The sequence below is a fragment of the Thalia democratica genome, chromosome 1 (assembly GCF_965202585.1).
Source record: "Thalia democratica chromosome 1, ktThaDemo2.hap1.1, whole genome shotgun sequence".
Classification (NCBI taxonomy): domain Eukaryota; kingdom Metazoa; phylum Chordata; class Thaliacea; order Salpida; family Salpidae; genus Thalia; species Thalia democratica.
Window position 1 is genome coordinate 40,604,334 of NC_139165.1, and position 18,291 is coordinate 40,622,624.

An 18,291-nucleotide genomic window follows, 5' to 3' on the forward strand; every position below is an offset into this window, starting at 1 on the left:
GATATGTAAATAGGTAATTAAGTTTTCGAAACTAATTAATTAAAAATTTAAATAAATAATTTTATAAAGTTTATAAAGAACATTGTTTTTGTATTAAGATTTTAATAAAGATCATAATTGATAGAAAACATTCTGTTAAAGTGGATATCACTTTATCACTTTAGGTTATTTCCAGTTATTTTAAACAAACAACAAAGTACACTATTGGTAATCATACTAATCGGCTGTACTAGTAAGGTAATGAAAACTTCTTCATTAATATTGTTGTGCAAATGAGATAAGTAATTAATAAAGTGTTAAGCTATAAACACTTAGCCCCTTATCTTTTAATTTTGATTCTAAACCATTGCCTCTAACCCACCTTATCCAAACATATAACATGTGAAACAAAAACAATACTTATAATGGGTAGCTTCAAATTTCCACTACTGTTTTTGAATTACTTGAAAATCATGCAACTAATTTGCATATTTGCTGAGTAAGCAAAATATTTTTAAAGCTTTTTTCAATTTGTTTATATATTTATACCCTTAACCTTAACCCACCTTACCCAAACATAAAAAAAATCAAAACATAAAATTTTATTACCAAAATAAAAAATATAGAGAAGAAAAAAAATCGCTGACTTAGCAAATATGCAAAATAGTTGCACGATTTTCAAGTAATTCAAAAACAGTAGTGGATATTTGAAGCTACCCCTTATAACAATCATAAAAAAAAAACAGAAGTCAATTTAAAGCCAATCAGAATCCCTGCCTGGGATTTTTAACTCAAAGTAATTAATAAGTTGCAAATATTTGTTACTTAAACTGTTGTTAAATGAACATTTAAGGAATTTAGAATTAATATTTTTAATGAATCTAACAAAAAAAAATACATTTACTTTAAAAGTGATGTCAAATTTATGAAAAAACATAATAATATATTTGTAGAGTAGGAACTAGGAATATTGACAACATCAATTTTAAGTGAATTGTAAAAGTCAAAATAAAAATCTTAGAAAATATCAGATGTTAAATATAAATAAAATTCTAAATAGTTTGAGGGAAACTATTTTGAAAAGTTCAACAAGATAAAGAAAAAAATCTTTATTTAAAAAAATCAACTATTGTTTGTTTGATACAAATATTCTGAATAAGTAACTTAAAATAGCTTTTTAAATTCTTTAAAGGGGGCTATTTGTAAAAAAGTTTGGGAGACCCTGATCTAGAATACGTTTTAATTGAAGATTTCATTCCCCCAATGGCCACTTTGTTTCCAACGCCCCCCTTTGGCCCTTTTGTAGCATATTGGTCTCTAAATTCTTGCAATTGACACTGCTCAGGATGGGTAGGTGTCAAAGATGTACGAAGGAACACTTTTGCAAAGAGGGATATTATTTCACAAAGACTTTTTGCACGGCGTAAATTTTGTACGGTGTCAATTTTGCACGAGGGGTCACTTTTGCAAAGGGAAACTTTTGCACGACGACACTTTTGCATGGATTTAAAATTGTTTTATATATTTTTTAAATTAAATTATCTACTTTTTGAGTTTTTACTCACACTGTACCCCTAACCCTTAACCTCAGTCAGTAACTTAATACTTTTTAATTATAAGTTTTTTGTTTTTTATTATTTTGGTTCTTCTATTTAGTATTATCTTGATAACAATTAATATTTTTCTATCACTGTTACCTCTAATTGTAAACCTTGGTAGGTAATTTTTTTTTTCTTATTGGTCTAATTTTTTTATTTTTTTTGAATTCTATTTCATTCTTTTTTTACTTTGGTGCAAAAGTTTTTTCTTGCAAAAGTGTCCCTTCGTGCATATTTGACCTTCTGTGCAAAAATGTCTCCGTGTATATTTGACTCGTTCCCGTTCTAGAGATACCTACTGTAGAATTAAAATAAATAATTTGACATTTAAAATGTATTGCAGTATATCGTTATATCTTTTAAAATGTTAAAAAAACAAACTGTAGCGACTAACGACATGGCATCTCTCATATGCTTTTCTATCGTTTGAATGCTGAATCTTAACTGTTAAAATGTTGAATATTTGAATAGTGAGTGTCAAAAATTTTAACCAATCAGAAGGAAACAAGTTTAAATACTCATACAAGTTGAAAAGGATAATTGTTGGAGACTAGATTGTAAGACCATCTTATCTGTTATTAGACATTATTGTTTGAAATCTACTGCTTGAAGATAAACAGACCATGTTGTAGTAAGAACTGCTAGTTATTTATTGTAGTATAATTACTACTTAGTATTTAGAGTACTTATTTAATAATACTTCAATTGTTTTAAGTCTTTTTTTCTTGTTAGATTTCAAAATTTAATTTTCCTACAATAGCTTAGTTTTATTAAAATTTTTATCAATTAGACTTAACTAATTGTTAAGTATTAACTATTTTTAAAGTTTTTTTAATAAAATAAGTTTGTATTTATAAAATATTGTTTTATTGTGGTTTATTTTCAGAAAAGATTCATATGCTCTAACTATGGTGTCTAATTTGTACAAGAATTTAAAATTAACTTAAAATAATTAAATAAGTAAATATTTGTTATGAATAGTAACAATAAAATAAGTAACCCACAATTTCTCTGTGCGGTTTTAAAAGTAACAAAACAAGATCAGTGATTTAATTACAAAAGTAATTACTACACAATATTTCAAGTTATAAACTTTAATAGTTTAGACAAAATAGTGAACAGGTTTATAGTTAAAGAAAAATAAAAATTACTTTTTGAAGTTTATAAAAATGTTGTAAATTTTATTTCTGAAGGTAAATACCTGAAAATGTTTGTGCTTTTTTAGCTTAATCTTTTATAACACAATCTCTTAATACCAAGTAATGTTAGACGGAAAAAGTTTAAATACTGATAGAAAAGACAAATCAGTGAAAGAATTACAACAAAAAAAGGATAGTTGTACCGTTTATGATAAATATCAACTTGTGAAGTTAATGAGAAAAAATGCTACAAAAAGTGTTCACGAAAAAACTTTAAACAATTTTGATCAAAAAGGTAAGCTTAAAAGTTTTTTTTTATATAAATCAAGGTTTCCACTTTACATAAAAACTTGGAAAACCTGGATTTTGACAATATAGCCAAAAAAAAAACAGGGAAAACCTAAAACTTAAGAAGCTTGATAAAACCTGGAATTTTGTGCAAAAATCACTTAAAAACCTGGAAAAACCTAAGGTTTTAAACATTTTTTACATGTTAGGTAGAAAAATTATAGTTTGACACAAAAATCTACCGTATAGATAAAAATTTTTTGTCATCATCAAAAAATTTTTTTTATTAAAAAAGCACTTGAAGTAGCTCTACAGTACCTTTTTAATGATTTTATACTATTTATTAAGTTTTCACCTTAAACTTAAGTTTAAACTAAAAATTGATCCTAAAACAAATATTTTTAAAAACCTAGAAAGAATTTTTAAAGCCTGGAGAAAATTTGCCAAAAGCCAGTGGCAACTCTGATGAATTCATAAAATTATAATGAAGAAAAACAATATTAAAAAAAATTATTAAGATACTCACTTTAATTACACAAACACATATATAATATTTAGTTATACCTTAGATTTAAAAACTTTAACATAAATAAAATTAGTTTAAAAGAATTAAAATAATTTTTTGCTCATTTAATTTTTTCAAACTAAGTAGTTTTACAAATTAAATATTATCAAACCACTTTAAAAATCTAAGTTAATTATTAAAAAATTGAAATATAAAAAATAAGTTTGACTATCCTTTAATTTGAAAAGTGTTGATTCTTATAAAAGTATTCGTAAAATATTTCGACTAAATTTACTTAAAAATTTTATATAGATTTATACTATAAATAACATATATATTATGCGTAAACTCAAAATCATATGTATTTATTATTTCTAAAACATAAAACGAGCTATAAACTAAAACTAAAGCATAAATTTGTCATATATTGTGAAAAATAAAACTAAAATTTTATGTTCTTATTCAGACTTATTATTGTTTGACAGTTATTAAACACTTAAGTTGTAGTACAAGTTTTTACAAGAACAAAGTCAAACTAACATTTTAGTATTTACTATATTATCAAACTTTATATAATTAAGGAAATTATTACATAAAATTTTAGATAAGTTTGTAAATAAACCATATCTATGTTTCTATAAATAACTTGATTTTTTGAATTATTTTTAAAAAAATGTATGTTTGTTAATTTTTTTTTTTTTAAATTTTGAAATCAAAAATTTTAATCACTATAAAAATAATTGCAGTTATTTTGTCATACAACTGCTCTTAATATAGTTTATAGTAATATAAAGTAAACAAATTAACCAAGTTAAAATCTAACAAAATGTTTTTGCAGCCAAACGTCTTTTATATAATGGTATTTTTAATCAAGGTATTCTGTTAAATTTATAAAATAAAATATAAAAGTTTTTCAAATATTATTAAAGTTTTAAATCTTTTACACAAAAAATAGTATTTGTTTTGCCTTAAACTGATTATTATAAACTTACTCTATAGTTTCAAATTGCAATTTTAAGTTTTTAATTAATGTATACTAAGTATTTTTTTTTAAGTAGAGAATCTTTATTTAGATAATACGTACAAAGATGACTGTGAACTTGCCAAAGTCATAACATTCAATAATATTTGCTTAAACACTGATGTCGAGAAGAAAATAAGTATTGTTATTGATCAAAGAAAGGCAATAAAAAACGCAACATTACTTTATCAGCTAGCCAAATATTTCAATCTACCAAGTTCTCGTAAGGTTTTGCTTAGCTACATAGAATTTTGTTTCACAATGATAGTTGAGACAAAAAGCTTTCCAGAACTAGACTTTCGTTTTCTCTCAACTATACTTGCAAGTTCAAACTTAAGAATTGATTCTGAGCTTGAAGTATATAACGCAGCTAAAAATTGGTTAAGTTACAATATTGAAAAACGCAGAAAATTCGCAAAAAGTCTTTTACAAAAGGTCCGTCTCACACTGCTATCAAATCAATGTTTAAAAAACTTGTTACTTAATATGTCAACATTCTCAGTAAGTGATGATTGTGCTGTGATGATTAGCAAAGTTTTAGAGAACAGAAGTATTCAAAACAGTTCTAGTCTACTTCAAACAAGTAGATGCTGTAACCAAAATAAATACAGCGTGTTAGTGTGTGGGGGTATTAATACTACAACAAAGAACAACTATATTGCTGTCAACCAAGTCCTAAAAATAAATGCAAACGACTTGAAAAAAACCTGTAACTTGCCTCCAATGCTACAAGAAAGAATTAGTCCACATGCAGTTTGTATAAAAGGAGAAGTATATGTTTTCGGTGGTTTGATAAAAGCCACTGAAAGGATACCATCAAAGTTAATTGAAAAATACTCTCCAATTACTAACACTTGGTGTAAAGTAACTGATATGTATGATGATCGTATCGGATTTTGTGCTTGTTCATTTATGGACAAAGTATTTTTTATTGGGGGTTCCATCAGAAGTTCTTCTTTGCAGCTAAATACAAAGAATCTTAGATGGAAGGAAATTTCTACAACGATCCAAGAACGATCAGATGCATCATGTGTAGTGTATGAAGGAAACATAGTAGTTGCTTGTGGTGTTGTAGGTATGCTTGCGTCAAAGTTAGTAGAATCTTACGACGTTGCTAGTGATACTTGGACGTCAATGCCAAGTTTGGTTGAATGGAGGAATTATCCCGGTTTAGTCGTTGCTAAAAGAAAATTGTTTGTGATGGGAGGGGCTGCAATGCAGAATGAATGGGACTTCATTGTGGATTGTGAAGTTTTTGACAACGTTTGCAAAAAATTTGTAGCGCTTAAATCAGCTAAACACAATGAAGAACTAGCTGTTTCTGCCGGAAACAGAATTCTTGTGTTTCTGGGTCATGGAAATGAGGTACTTTGCTATGACGTAGATAACGATGAATGGTTGGAAGAGTTGTCAAGTCCGGAATTAGATTGCTACTTAGCTTCTGCTCACGTGAACTTACCAATGTATTAGTAAACACAACGCAAATATTTACTGCTTTGTTTTTTATATGCGTGAGTAAATTACTTTATTATAAAAATTTTTATCATTTCACTAGCATCGCGTGGTATTTTTGTTAGCTGGTGAGGAAAAAAGATACCCCCAAACAAAGAATTTGTTTCGAACTAACTCAAGACATTTAATACTACTACCACATGCGTTTGTTAATGTAACAAACTATTTATTTTCTAAAGCATTAGAGTATCTGTAAAAAAAGACTAATTTCATAAAATGTTAGTACTATTAATAATAATAACTACTTTCTATCAAACAAAAGCTATGCTGGTCATTCTCGAGTTGTCCCTGCTTGATTTGCCGCAGCTTTAGTCGTTCGTTCTCGAGTTGCCCCTGCTCGAGTTTCCCCTGCTTGAGTTTCCCCTGCTTGAGTTTCCCTTGCTCGAGTTCAGGTTGTAAACACCTATTTTATTTTCCTCGAATTTTTGTGAGTTTTCAACAACGGTCATTAATTTAAATTACATGGTGCTGCAGTTCAATTATCTGTAGCATTGAACTGTTCTAAAAAAAGTTGAAAGTTTGTCCATGTGTAATGAACTCATTTTATAAATAAAAAATGAGAATAAATATGGAGTTTTCTGTAAAATTATTCATAATTAAATAGTCACTTTAAAGAATAGTAAATAAATATTATACAAAGAAATTAAAAAAGTTTATTATAAGAAGAAAAGTTTTTTAAAATGCTTTTAAAAGAACATTTTACTTGCAATTTCTCGCAGTAATTAGTGAAAGCAATGTTCTTTAATATGTTGTATTAAAACTACGTCAGATTTAAGATGCTTCTTTGACTTATGCTCTAAAATATTTATTAGTATTCTAAATGTTTTTCTGTTTTCAATTCTTTTGTTATAATTTGTAGTTTTAGTTTAGCGTTTTATACTGAGGAAAAATATAATTGAAACGGCACTAAAAGGGCCGAAAGCGCAAACCAAAAATCTGCTACCCGCGATTTATTTTTAGCCAGAAAATTACTTTTGGAAGCAATATGTAAAATATGTTTTATTTTGCTTACTTTATCATGTTTTGGTTTATAAAAGTAATATTTTAGTTTATGCTTCAACTATTTTCTAAAACTGCAGAATATTTTTTCTTAGTGCGGCTCGCAAGAAAATTTCCTTATAAAAACTTACCCTTTTATTATTGAATGATGCGGACCACTTTTACAAAGATGAAAAAAGTTATTTACTTATTTCTAATTCTTTGTACATATCTATGTATATATATAAACTGAAAACTGCGGTACGCTGGTCAAATGCTGCCTGTTAAGCAAAAATTTGCGGTTAAATAAATACTTTTTAGCTAAAAACAAATTAAAAAAAAAAACAAAACAATAGTTTTAAGGTTAAAGAATTAAAACATTTCTACTTTTTCAACACTTACTTATTTTGTCATATATTTAGTTAAAGGCAGTAATTTTTAAAATTGAACGGTGCAATTGTTTTAATCAACTGCATCCTGGAGAATACTTTTTAAAAGTTCAGTTGCGAGCAAGTATTTCTATAAAAGCCCTTTTTCTTATAGAAGACTGCCGAGCCCTGATATAAGTGTAAGTAAACAAAAGTTGCGCAAAAATAATAAAGAACATATATATTTATTTAAGAAACTATAAACAAAGGTTTTATATGACGCATGCGTAAGGCAATTATGGTAAATTACTTTTGTTAAAACAAACTGTTATCTTTAAAATATATATATTTGTTGATGGTTAAATATTGGAAAAAAAAACATCAAAAAATATAAAGTCAGGAACTTTTGGCCAAGACCATAGGATAACGTTTTGGAAAACTACTAAACATATTAAGTGTTTCTAGTTTTGTCTTATACTTTTGAATAACTTATAGTAATTTTGTCCGCTCGGAGGGCCTGGTAGCACTGGCGGAACAGATACTGCTTCTGAGTCACTTGCGATCATCTTAGTACACTGTTACTTACAAGATAATTGAATTAGAGCGAGAATTATAAATGCCAATTTAATATCAATTTGAAAACCAATATGAATGTTAATTGAATATCAATAATAATATGAACATGGAAATATTTTATTAATTATTGATAATAATATTTAAATACAGAAAACTTAAACTATCACTAAAATACTAATAAAAGTCACTAAAACATTGTAAACAACAACTAAATTAGTTATTTCATTATTAAACAAACTAGAAATGTTTGGTTGCAAATAAGGAAAATCAATAAAGAGGGAATAAACAGTAGCAACAATTTGTTCTCAAAAACAGTTCATTTGTTTCTTTATTACACCAAGTTCTAAGATAACACATTATGTCTTCCAAAAACAACAAATTCTATCTATCATTAGGTCACATGTTCTGATTTCAGCGTTCTTATATTTGTAAACTAATTTGTACTTTTTCGAATTTGAATTATAATAAAACGTTACAACTTAAATGCTTCTTTTCACTTTGAAGAAATTATCTTACTTTTAATGTTTGTTTTTAAGTTGAAGTTAAAGATATTAAAAGCAATAAAACAACAAAAGAAGGGAACATTTTTAAAAGTTTAAACGATACTTCGTTTAGTACTTAGTGTTCTGGATTTAAGATCTTAACGAAATTTTGGATTTGCCACAAAAAGTAGATTATATAAAAGAAAATAACATGAGGTTTTTAAAAAGTGAACTATGTTGGTATTGCTTAATATTAAAAATACTTACAAAATAACGTTTATAAAGAATCTGTTATGCAAAAGTATAAAAATTTTGACTCTGACAAAACAATTAATTTTGTTTTCTTGAAAATTATTTAAGCTTAAAGCAAGTTTTGGACTCTCAAAAATTTTGCTTTTATAAAAGCAAGAATTTTACAACATATATGATTAAGTTGAAAATATAAGAATTTAATTAAAAAGAGTGATTGTTTTATTTTTTTTTTCTTGAAAAATAGCACAAAAAATTACTACCAACGAAAATTGTTAAAATACTTTAAATAACAATAAAGTAAAGATTCTGTGAAAATATTGACAGAACTTGGAGATCTAAATTTTGACAAACATGTGGAATATCTTCATAAGAAAAGAGTTGTAGTAAAGTTATGGAATAAAAAGTTATTATGATGTTTGAAAAAGATGGAACTGAAAAAGTTAAAAATTTATTTTAGAAATATAAACAAAAATTATTAAAACTTAAAAATAATAAAAACTATCATGGAGCCAATTAACGGAAAATATAGGTTTTGAAAATTCAAAAAAAAAAAATAAAGGCTTTAAGAAAAATCGGAAAAATTGTTTGTTATTCTAAAAACTAACTAAAAGTATTATTTTAAAAAAGTTATTCAAGTTCTTTTGTACTCACATTTTAATTATAAATAACTTCCTAAAATCTTAACTTAAATATCGTATAAAGCTTACCATACTGAAAATTACTTTATAAAAAACAGACTACATTGTGTTATAATTTAGTGTAGTATTTTGATAGATCAAAAAAGAAATTTGTAAAGATAAATTTAAAAAAAATGAAGTGATCAAACTTATCTTTAAAAATATGGTTGAAACTAAAAGTCTTAAAAGCATAAAAATAGTTAGTTATTTAAATATTACATGTTTTAATTAAAAAATAGTTATTTTTGCTATCTTTGTAACCATACTTTTGCTAAATGTTAGTTTTGTTAATAGTTTTTCTACGATATTTAGTCTTGTTAAATACTATGAAGAACAAAGTTATGCAATAATTTTTTGTACTAGCTAAAAACAAGTTCGTTAGAAAATAATTCAAATGCAATTTAAATTGTTCATCATTTGCTAAAACAAGTGCCTAGCTGTTTGCGATATTTTTAGCCTACACCGTAAAATGTAAGTTTTACATTTTTGAAAAAAATAGCATTTATTTAATAATTATATTTCGGGTCTGGTGGTTAACATATTTTTTATTTGTGCAACTACAAAGTACAATTTGCACGTTTATACACGTGATTAAAGACACATTTCTATTTAGTTAGTTAACAGAGAACTGATGAGACTTAATTCAAGGACTATACTGTCTATCAGCGTTTATTATCTTTTCAAACCGCGATCACTTCTAACCCGATCATTTATTACCCGGAAATATCTAACCCGATATTTTCTAACATGATCATTTTTATTACGATCACTTTTAACCCGACTACTTCTGATCCGATCATTTCAAAACCAATCTAACCCGATTACTTCCAACCAAATCAAACTAACCGGATAAATAAAATTTCGTTTACTTTAGAATTATTGATGAGAATACACTCTAAAAATATTAATAAAATTGTTTCAAAGTATAAAATATTTTGTCTCAAAGAAGACTTAACAACTCCTTAGTTTTAATTAAATCTTATTTAATTTTAACCTGTAGAATTTCCACTTATTTCATTTTTTATTATTATTTATTTTTATCAGATTGCATATATCAATATTTTTTAGTTGGATCCTATAAGATTTACTAAACAGTTTTTCGATAATTGAAATATTTTGTTTACAATTTAAATCTTATTCTAATTGAACCTCAAATTTAAACCTATATTTTGTTTACAATGATTTCTAAAACTAATGCATTTTGTTAATGTTCTGAACGTAGCTTTCGGATAGTGACGTAATAATTAAACTCACAAAAATTTATACAAAAACTCTTAATGCTAAAACTTATTAAAATCAAATACTGTAACCACTTTCATGGTTATAAAAAGCTGATTATAAGTTTTGCAAAACTATATGTTTTGGACACTCTATTTGGAAAAAAAAAACTCGTAACGATAGACAGTCGACAACGAAGTTTTCCAAAAAGGTTTTGTAAATATTGTTCGGCAAAATAGTTCTTATAGACTGATCAAACACGTAAGTCTTTAACTTTATACTTGTTGATTATTTCATTATGGTAATAAGAACAAATATTTTTCATATTAAAAGTTGATATTAAGTAAACAATGAGTTATCAAATTAACTTTATCAATAAATTTTATTTATGAAATGTATTCATATGTAGATATATAACGCTTTTTATGAAACACTTTTTCTTATTGATTTACTTAGAACTTCAAATAGAACTTAAACAAAAAAACATCTTTTTAATGTTTTGTGTATAACTGATTAGTTTAAGTTTTTTTAATTCTAAAACTAATGAGAGCTTCTAGATTTTAAAGTTGTTTAATAGCTCACAGAAACACTTTAAATTTAATTAGTTTGTTAATTATAGTTCATTGAACACAATAAAAATTCAACACTCAAATACTTCGATCAAAGGATTTAGTGTATAGAAAGACATTTCAGTCATTAAGCTATAAAACAACTTAAAGATCGAGAAGCTTTCATTAGTTTTAGAACTTAAAAAACTTATCTTTTTTTTTGTATAGAAAACATATAGAAACAAATAAAAGTAACAGTTTTTATCTTTGAAATTTGTAATTTTACAAGAATAAAATGTTTAAGAAACACAAAAATCATGTTAAGAGAAACTAATCACAATATGAAATTTTATCCAGAATAGCTTATCATAAAAAGTAGAAATATCTGTTTGGTATTTTATTTGTAGAATAAATGTTTTTAGGACAAAAATTAGGCTAATTGACTTATTTTAATTTGTTTATAGCTGCAACTATACCTACTACTATAAATCCACTATAAAAAGACTAACTACGTAAGAAAACAGCAAACTAGTTAACTAAAATTGTTTACTATAATAAAATCTTATGAGATAAAAAAAAACTGGCCAACTTTCTTAAACTTTTTTTACAGTAACTCAATTAGTACTTTGACTTTTGAAAAACCTTTAAAAACTATATCAAAGACTTTGTATCTGTACCTATATAAAAGAAATAGTACTTTAGTGAAACGAATATAATCAAAGCATAACAAAACTTGCTACAGTCTAGACTGGATAAACGTCATCAGAACTCAACTGGTATACATAGCAGGGACTATTCCTAGGTGTAGTGTTTAGATATAACCGTAAAATTTATGTTAGTAATATTTCATTGAAACCTATCTATACTTGGACCAACCATTACATTATTCTTTTAAGAAAACGTCTTTCATCTTGACTTAATACTTTACAAAATTAGCCATATCTTCAAAGTCATTTGGCATACTAGTCAACAGTTTACTACTCTGATATGCTAGAAACTGTTCCAATGTCTTAAAGTTATATTTAGTAAATTGTTATTCATATTAAAGTGTTAACAACTAAGCTAAATTTAAACTTTTAAGATATTTAAGTCTTTAGATAACTATCAAAGTCTATTTTTAAGTAAGCTAGCTTTTGAAATTCTAGTTCCTGATTCAAAAAATATACGCAAGTTTTTTGTGCTACTCTAATTAGAAAAAAAAAAACTACACATTGTTTAATACCATATATATTTATGAAAATACAAACTAGAAAATGGGTGTAGTAGCAAATAAACACACATATTATATTAAACTATTTAATTTTTTTTTGTATATGTGTCGGCCACTGGTTTCTATCTTGCAACGTTCAAACTAAATATTCTTATAGGCGTCATTAGTACCCCTAAGCCTTCACTGTTGCCTAGTTAATGTACTTTAACTTAATTGGTTATTTAAAGCTTTTTGCAATATTGCCCTACAATTGGTTTCTTGTAGTTCAATTATTCTAATTTGATATACCTTTGATCCGTACTTAACGTTATTTTTTCATAACTGTTTAATTTATTTAAAAAACAGCATTTTGAATTCAAATTAACCTTAAGAAATAATATGTAAAAATTTAATGGTTTTATAAACTGTTAGTCTTTTTAGTAGTTGTTAATATAGCTAAATTAATTTTTTTTATAATTAAGTTTTATAGATTCTAAGTTTTTCTACCTAGTCAAAACATTTAAGCTATTTAATTGCATATTGGTTTTAATTTTGACGCTTTTGTTAGCAATTTACCGATGCTTAAAATGTGTATTAAAATAAGTCTTCACTAAGGTTTTACTTGCATTTGGTCGATATAAAACTTAAAACTTAATACTTTACTTAATACTTAGAATCAACAATGTTTTAAATGTTTCTTACAACTATTTTTTCAGTAGTTTAGACAGTAAAGTATTAGAGAAATGGTAGGTTAAAATGTTTTAATGTTTGTATAATCTACTTACTATTAAGGCTAAAAAAACTTTGTTCGGCTTTATTTTTTTATGACATTACTGACTTTACAAAATCACTAATTTCAATGCTGATCGTTTTGTTTTATAACTTAAGTATCAAATATAATCAACTATAATCCTATGTTTTATTTGATAAAGATTTAAAGAAAAACCTTGACACTTTTCAGAACGTAATAAACAAAAGTGATAAGTAAATTCATGATAAAAGCAGCATCGCTTTACTGTGAGCTTACCTGCTCAGCAAAAAGACGAACTTCAACTTATTTCCGCAAGGTGTCCTCGCTCTCTCAGATAGTTGAACTGACCCGGAACCTACGTTTGACAACGTCAGATATAGAACGAGGTTCTATAGCAAGCCAACTTTAACCTGCGTGCAGCTTACTGTTTTAATGACGTCGACCGTCGAACGAAGTAGCACCTCGACTAAAACTGGGACGGGCTGGAAAGCGTACAGCCCGCGAACCATTACGGGAGCATGATGATATTGAAAACGAGGACAGGGCAAACGACCAGGCGAGGACCAGGGAGAACGTCAAAAACTCTTATAACTTTAGAAGGCGGTGGAATACCGATAGACGGACCAGCTCCACTCTGACGTTACGCCACGACAACTTTTTGGCATTCGAGTACGCCATCCGCAAGTTTGCCGTCTTTCCTTTTCGACAAAAATCGTCTTTTGGCGATTTTTCGCAAAAAAAGAAGTAGACGCACGCGACAGATATTTACGCCAAACAGTCGAGGAGTGGATCAACATGCCCAAGAACCTAATCGCCTACTTTGTGCAGAGGGTCGCGCAGTTTCCACCGCGAACCTTCGACAGGTTCAGGATCAGCGACGGGTCACACACTGGCGTGATCGTCAACTACAACGCCGAGAGTTGTTGTCGTAGGAGAGGCCATCACCCGCATCAAGAGTACGAAAGATTTTGACCGTGGATCAGGAGACATTGGACGTTTCTGGAACTCGAAACAAAGATCTTGGCCGAGGAGACTTTCCTTATAACGCGTCTGGCAGTGACAAAAATCGCATGGAAAATTGAAAAGATGATTTAGAAGATGATGGTTTGTATGTTGAAGGAGAGCATGAAGACGCTGATGATTGAGATGAATCTCGTCCAAAAAGGTTAAGTTGGATTATTAAATTCGTCAACTTTCTGAGTTTTAAGCAGCCACGCTCATTATATGTCTTTGTAAAACTGTGATTTTTGTCAGTTTTTAAAAACAGTAAAACTTCGTTCAGTCTGGTAGTAAGAAAGACTTTTAGTTTTATTTAAAAATAAAAACAGTTCTTAAGCTTTTGCTTCAGCATAATACTTTTTATTAGTTTTTTGTACACAAAAAACAAAATATGCTTTGGTAAACTCGAAATATTTTTTATGTAACATCAGATTTTTGCTTTCAACTAGCTAAGCACTTAAGTAATATACACAATACAACTTTTTATAGAATGTTTCCTATACTTGAAAAAAGCTTCCTGTTTTAATAATAATGTTTTTAATTTTAATGTAAAAGTTTTTAGCTTTTAACTAGAAGTGTTGTATAATTTTTTTAGTTCTATCAGCATAAACTTGAAAAAAGTTTTTTCTATCGACATATTTTTTTACGTACAACTTTTTAGTTGTAGTTTATTACTTTTATTAAAACATTTTTGATCAAAAACCATTAAGAATACACTAAAAATACATAAAGAAAGTTTAATGTATCTTAATTTAGAAATAATAATGTAATATAGTATTTTATCTATCTAAAGTTAAGTTTGCTTTCATACAGAACCAGTTATATTTATTAATGTTTGAAAGTGTTGATAATTTAAAACTAATAATAATTTTTAGAATATTGTTTTAAACTACAATTTCAAAGTAAATTTTAGTAAGATAAATTGAGCAAGCTAACGGAATAAAAAAAGTATTAAAATCAACTTTTTATAAAGTTGATTTATAAAACAAAGGTTGATTCGTTTAAAAATATTTAACGTTCAAATTAGTCAAAATAAACGTAAACTTAACTTATGCCAGTTTTACAGTACTTTTTCAGAATTTAACTAACACAAAGAGTTGTAGTAAATGGTATGATGAAAAAATTCTGCATTGCCACGCTTGGGTCATACCTGCTCGGCAAAAAGACGATTTTACTTCCGCAAGGTGGCATCGTTCGCGCCTTAAATCTGGAACCGACGGATGCCAACATCGAGTTGTACCCGATGCAGACGAAACTGTACGGCATTCCAAGGGTTACTAGTAATCGGCAAAAAAAACAATTCGAATACGACTTCACAGAAGACGACCACCAGCAAGCGTGGGGCTTCGACGAAAACTGGGACGCACTGGAAGGCACGAACCCGCCCAACGACGAGGGCAAGGAGATCCGCAGGTTTCTGCACTTCTACGCGCCGTACGAGCAAGAGAACTGGAATCACACCCCGAGGGGGTCGGCGCAGTACAACGTCGACCTGGAGCAAATACCCTACGGCGACGAAACCCGAAAATTACTCGACGAGAGTTTCGTGAAGGGGTTCCCGGTTCACAGGACGGAACCGCCGCATTCCGACCTCACAGTGCGCGGCAGCCACGACGCCAAGAAGGACTTCTGGGCCATGGAGTACGCCTTCCGCAAGGTCTGCCATCGGTTCAGGCACGAAGAGTTGGTTAAGACATCCAGAAAGGTGGAAAGGTACTTTGAAATGCCCAAGAACCTGATCGCCTACTTCGTGCAGCGGATCATGCAGTTCCCGCCGGAAACCTTCGGCAGGTTCAGGATCAGCGACGGGTCACACACGTGCCTCACAATAGACTACAACGGCAAGCCGAAAATTTATTACATCGGGATAACGAGCCACTTTCAGGCGGAGTACGTGAAGCGGAATGTCAATTCAGATCGCGGATTGGAAGATGTTGGCTTGGACGTTCCCGGAACTCAGAGCGACGACCATAGCGATAGTGATGATAGTGATAGTGATGATAGTGATAGTGATGATAAGGATAGTGATGATTGCGATAGTAATGATAGCGATAGTGATGATAGTGATAGTGATGATTCTGATGATAATGGTGATTCAGATGATGATTGTAATGATGGTTTTGGTGATGATGATGAACCTTCTAAAAAAAAACTAAAGTTCAACGGGTATCAAAACTGTTCTTTTAAATTGTTTTGATCAGCGAAAACTTTTTAATAACTGTGTTTTTAGGTATCAGATTTTGGTTTTAATTATAACATAAATATTATATGTTTTATACTAGATTGAAAAATTTATATACTTTTCTTTCGTAATTTTTTACCTGGAAACAACAATGTACCTGTTTTTTATTATTGTGTGTTGGATTTTTAGTTTTTTGTTACTAGTGTTATTTCTTTCTCATTTAAAAATAAAAACTGTAAATATAAAAGTTATTCTGATATATTTTATGATAATGTAATATTTGTTCAATTACTTAGTTAGAACTCAATTTAAAAACAATGAACCACCATATAGTACGGGGCAGGGGCGTCGCGTGGGGTGATGCACTGCTACAATTGCAGCACCTTAAAATAAAATAAAAAATAACTAAGTATTTATAACGTATTACTTAATTTTCAGAATAAAATCCCTTATAAAACTCCAATTTAGACAACGACCATTTTGCTCACTTAACTGCCGCAAATGAACTCAAAAAGCAAAACTTTTTCAGGAATTACTGCAAAATCAATATCTTGCGGTCAGTAAGCTAAGTTGAAAATTCTCTAAAGCAGTACAGACTTAAGTATCATTCACAAGCTATTGTAAACAAGAAATAAAAACAAAGCTAGGCAGAGCAGAGGCAACTCGAGCAGAGGCGACTTGAGCAGAAGCAACTCGAGCAGAGGGAACTCGAGCACCGGCAACTTGAGCACGGGCGACGCGGTAATTATTTTTTTAACTTTCTGCACCACCTAGGAAAAATACCACGCAACGCCACCGGTACAGGGTTTTGATTATCTCTTTTTTTTTGCGATTTAAGTAAGTTTGGAGTATTATCTAGTAAAGGAGCAAAAAGGAAAACAATTTTTAAATTTTAGGCAATAAGGGGATGATAATTACTAAGGTGGCCCTAACAAACTTACGCTAGATGTTCTATGATTTAGAATGGAGGCGATAACTTTCTACCTTAATTTAAAAGGGGTGATAAATAAAATGATTGTGGGAAGCCCTGATGTAGTATTTTAATGTTTGTTCCGAAAAGTATATTGAATACTATTTTATTTTTACTGATATCGATCAAAGCTACCATTATCCAGTTTGCTAAAAGTTCGTATTGTTAAAATTTAGTTTTATTACTTAAAAGCGTAATTGTGTAAAAAAGAATAAGCTTTATGGTGTAACAATTTGAACACCAACCTTTATATATTATATCCTGACAATTATAGAATGTTTTTTATAGCAGGCAAACATGTTATAATCGTGATTAATAAAAATATTAAGCATTAGGCTACTATTAACCTGATTAATAACAAACAAAGTCTTTTATTCAACGCAAATATATTTCAACACTTTTCATCGGTGCGATAAAATTGTAACAAAATAAAGAAAGCTTTTAAAACTTATAAAGCTGTATAAACACATTAGAAATTAAACAATCAAGTAAAATAGAAAAATAGTAATTAAAATTCTAAATAAACTTAATTAACACGACATGAGAGTGACTAATATAAAATCAAAAATAATTTCAGTAAACAAGGATAATGATAATCAAATTATTTATTCTTTCAATATATTTGGTTTGTTTTAAGAAATGCAGATTTTAAACTTTGACTTGGTCAAAAATATTGTTACACCTTCTTTAAGCATTATTTAATACAACTTTTAACACATTTCAGACTTTTAACGAAATGTTCTGACATTGATGATCTGTTCATAGCATTTCATATCTAAACCAAATCGTTTCTAACCCGATCACTTCAATCCGATTATTTCTAACCAGATCACTTCTAACGCAAACATTTCAAACGCGATCATTTCTAACCATATAATAGTAACACAATCATTTATAAATTGATCATATCAAACCCGATAATTTCAAACCCAATCTAACACGACCATTTCTAACTCGATTACATCTATTCTGATCAGCAATCAGAAAATTTACTTTTTTTTAAACTTAAAATAAGGACTTATTATAAGAAAAACAAATAATAAAGTAGTTTTTATACTA

At 28.4% G+C, this 18,291-nt stretch overlaps 1 protein-coding gene across 1 annotated transcript; it reads left to right on the plus strand.

Moving 5' to 3' along the window:
• Positions 1-5,016: 5,016 nt before the first annotated feature.
• Positions 5,017-6,000, plus strand: LOC145835971 (kelch-like protein 35). The gene has a single exon (XM_082943747.1). It carries the CDS (start codon positions 5,017-5,019, stop codon positions 5,998-6,000), a length of 984 nt encoding a protein of 327 aa, XP_082799873.1.
• The last annotated feature ends 12,291 nt before the right edge of the window (positions 6,001-18,291 follow it).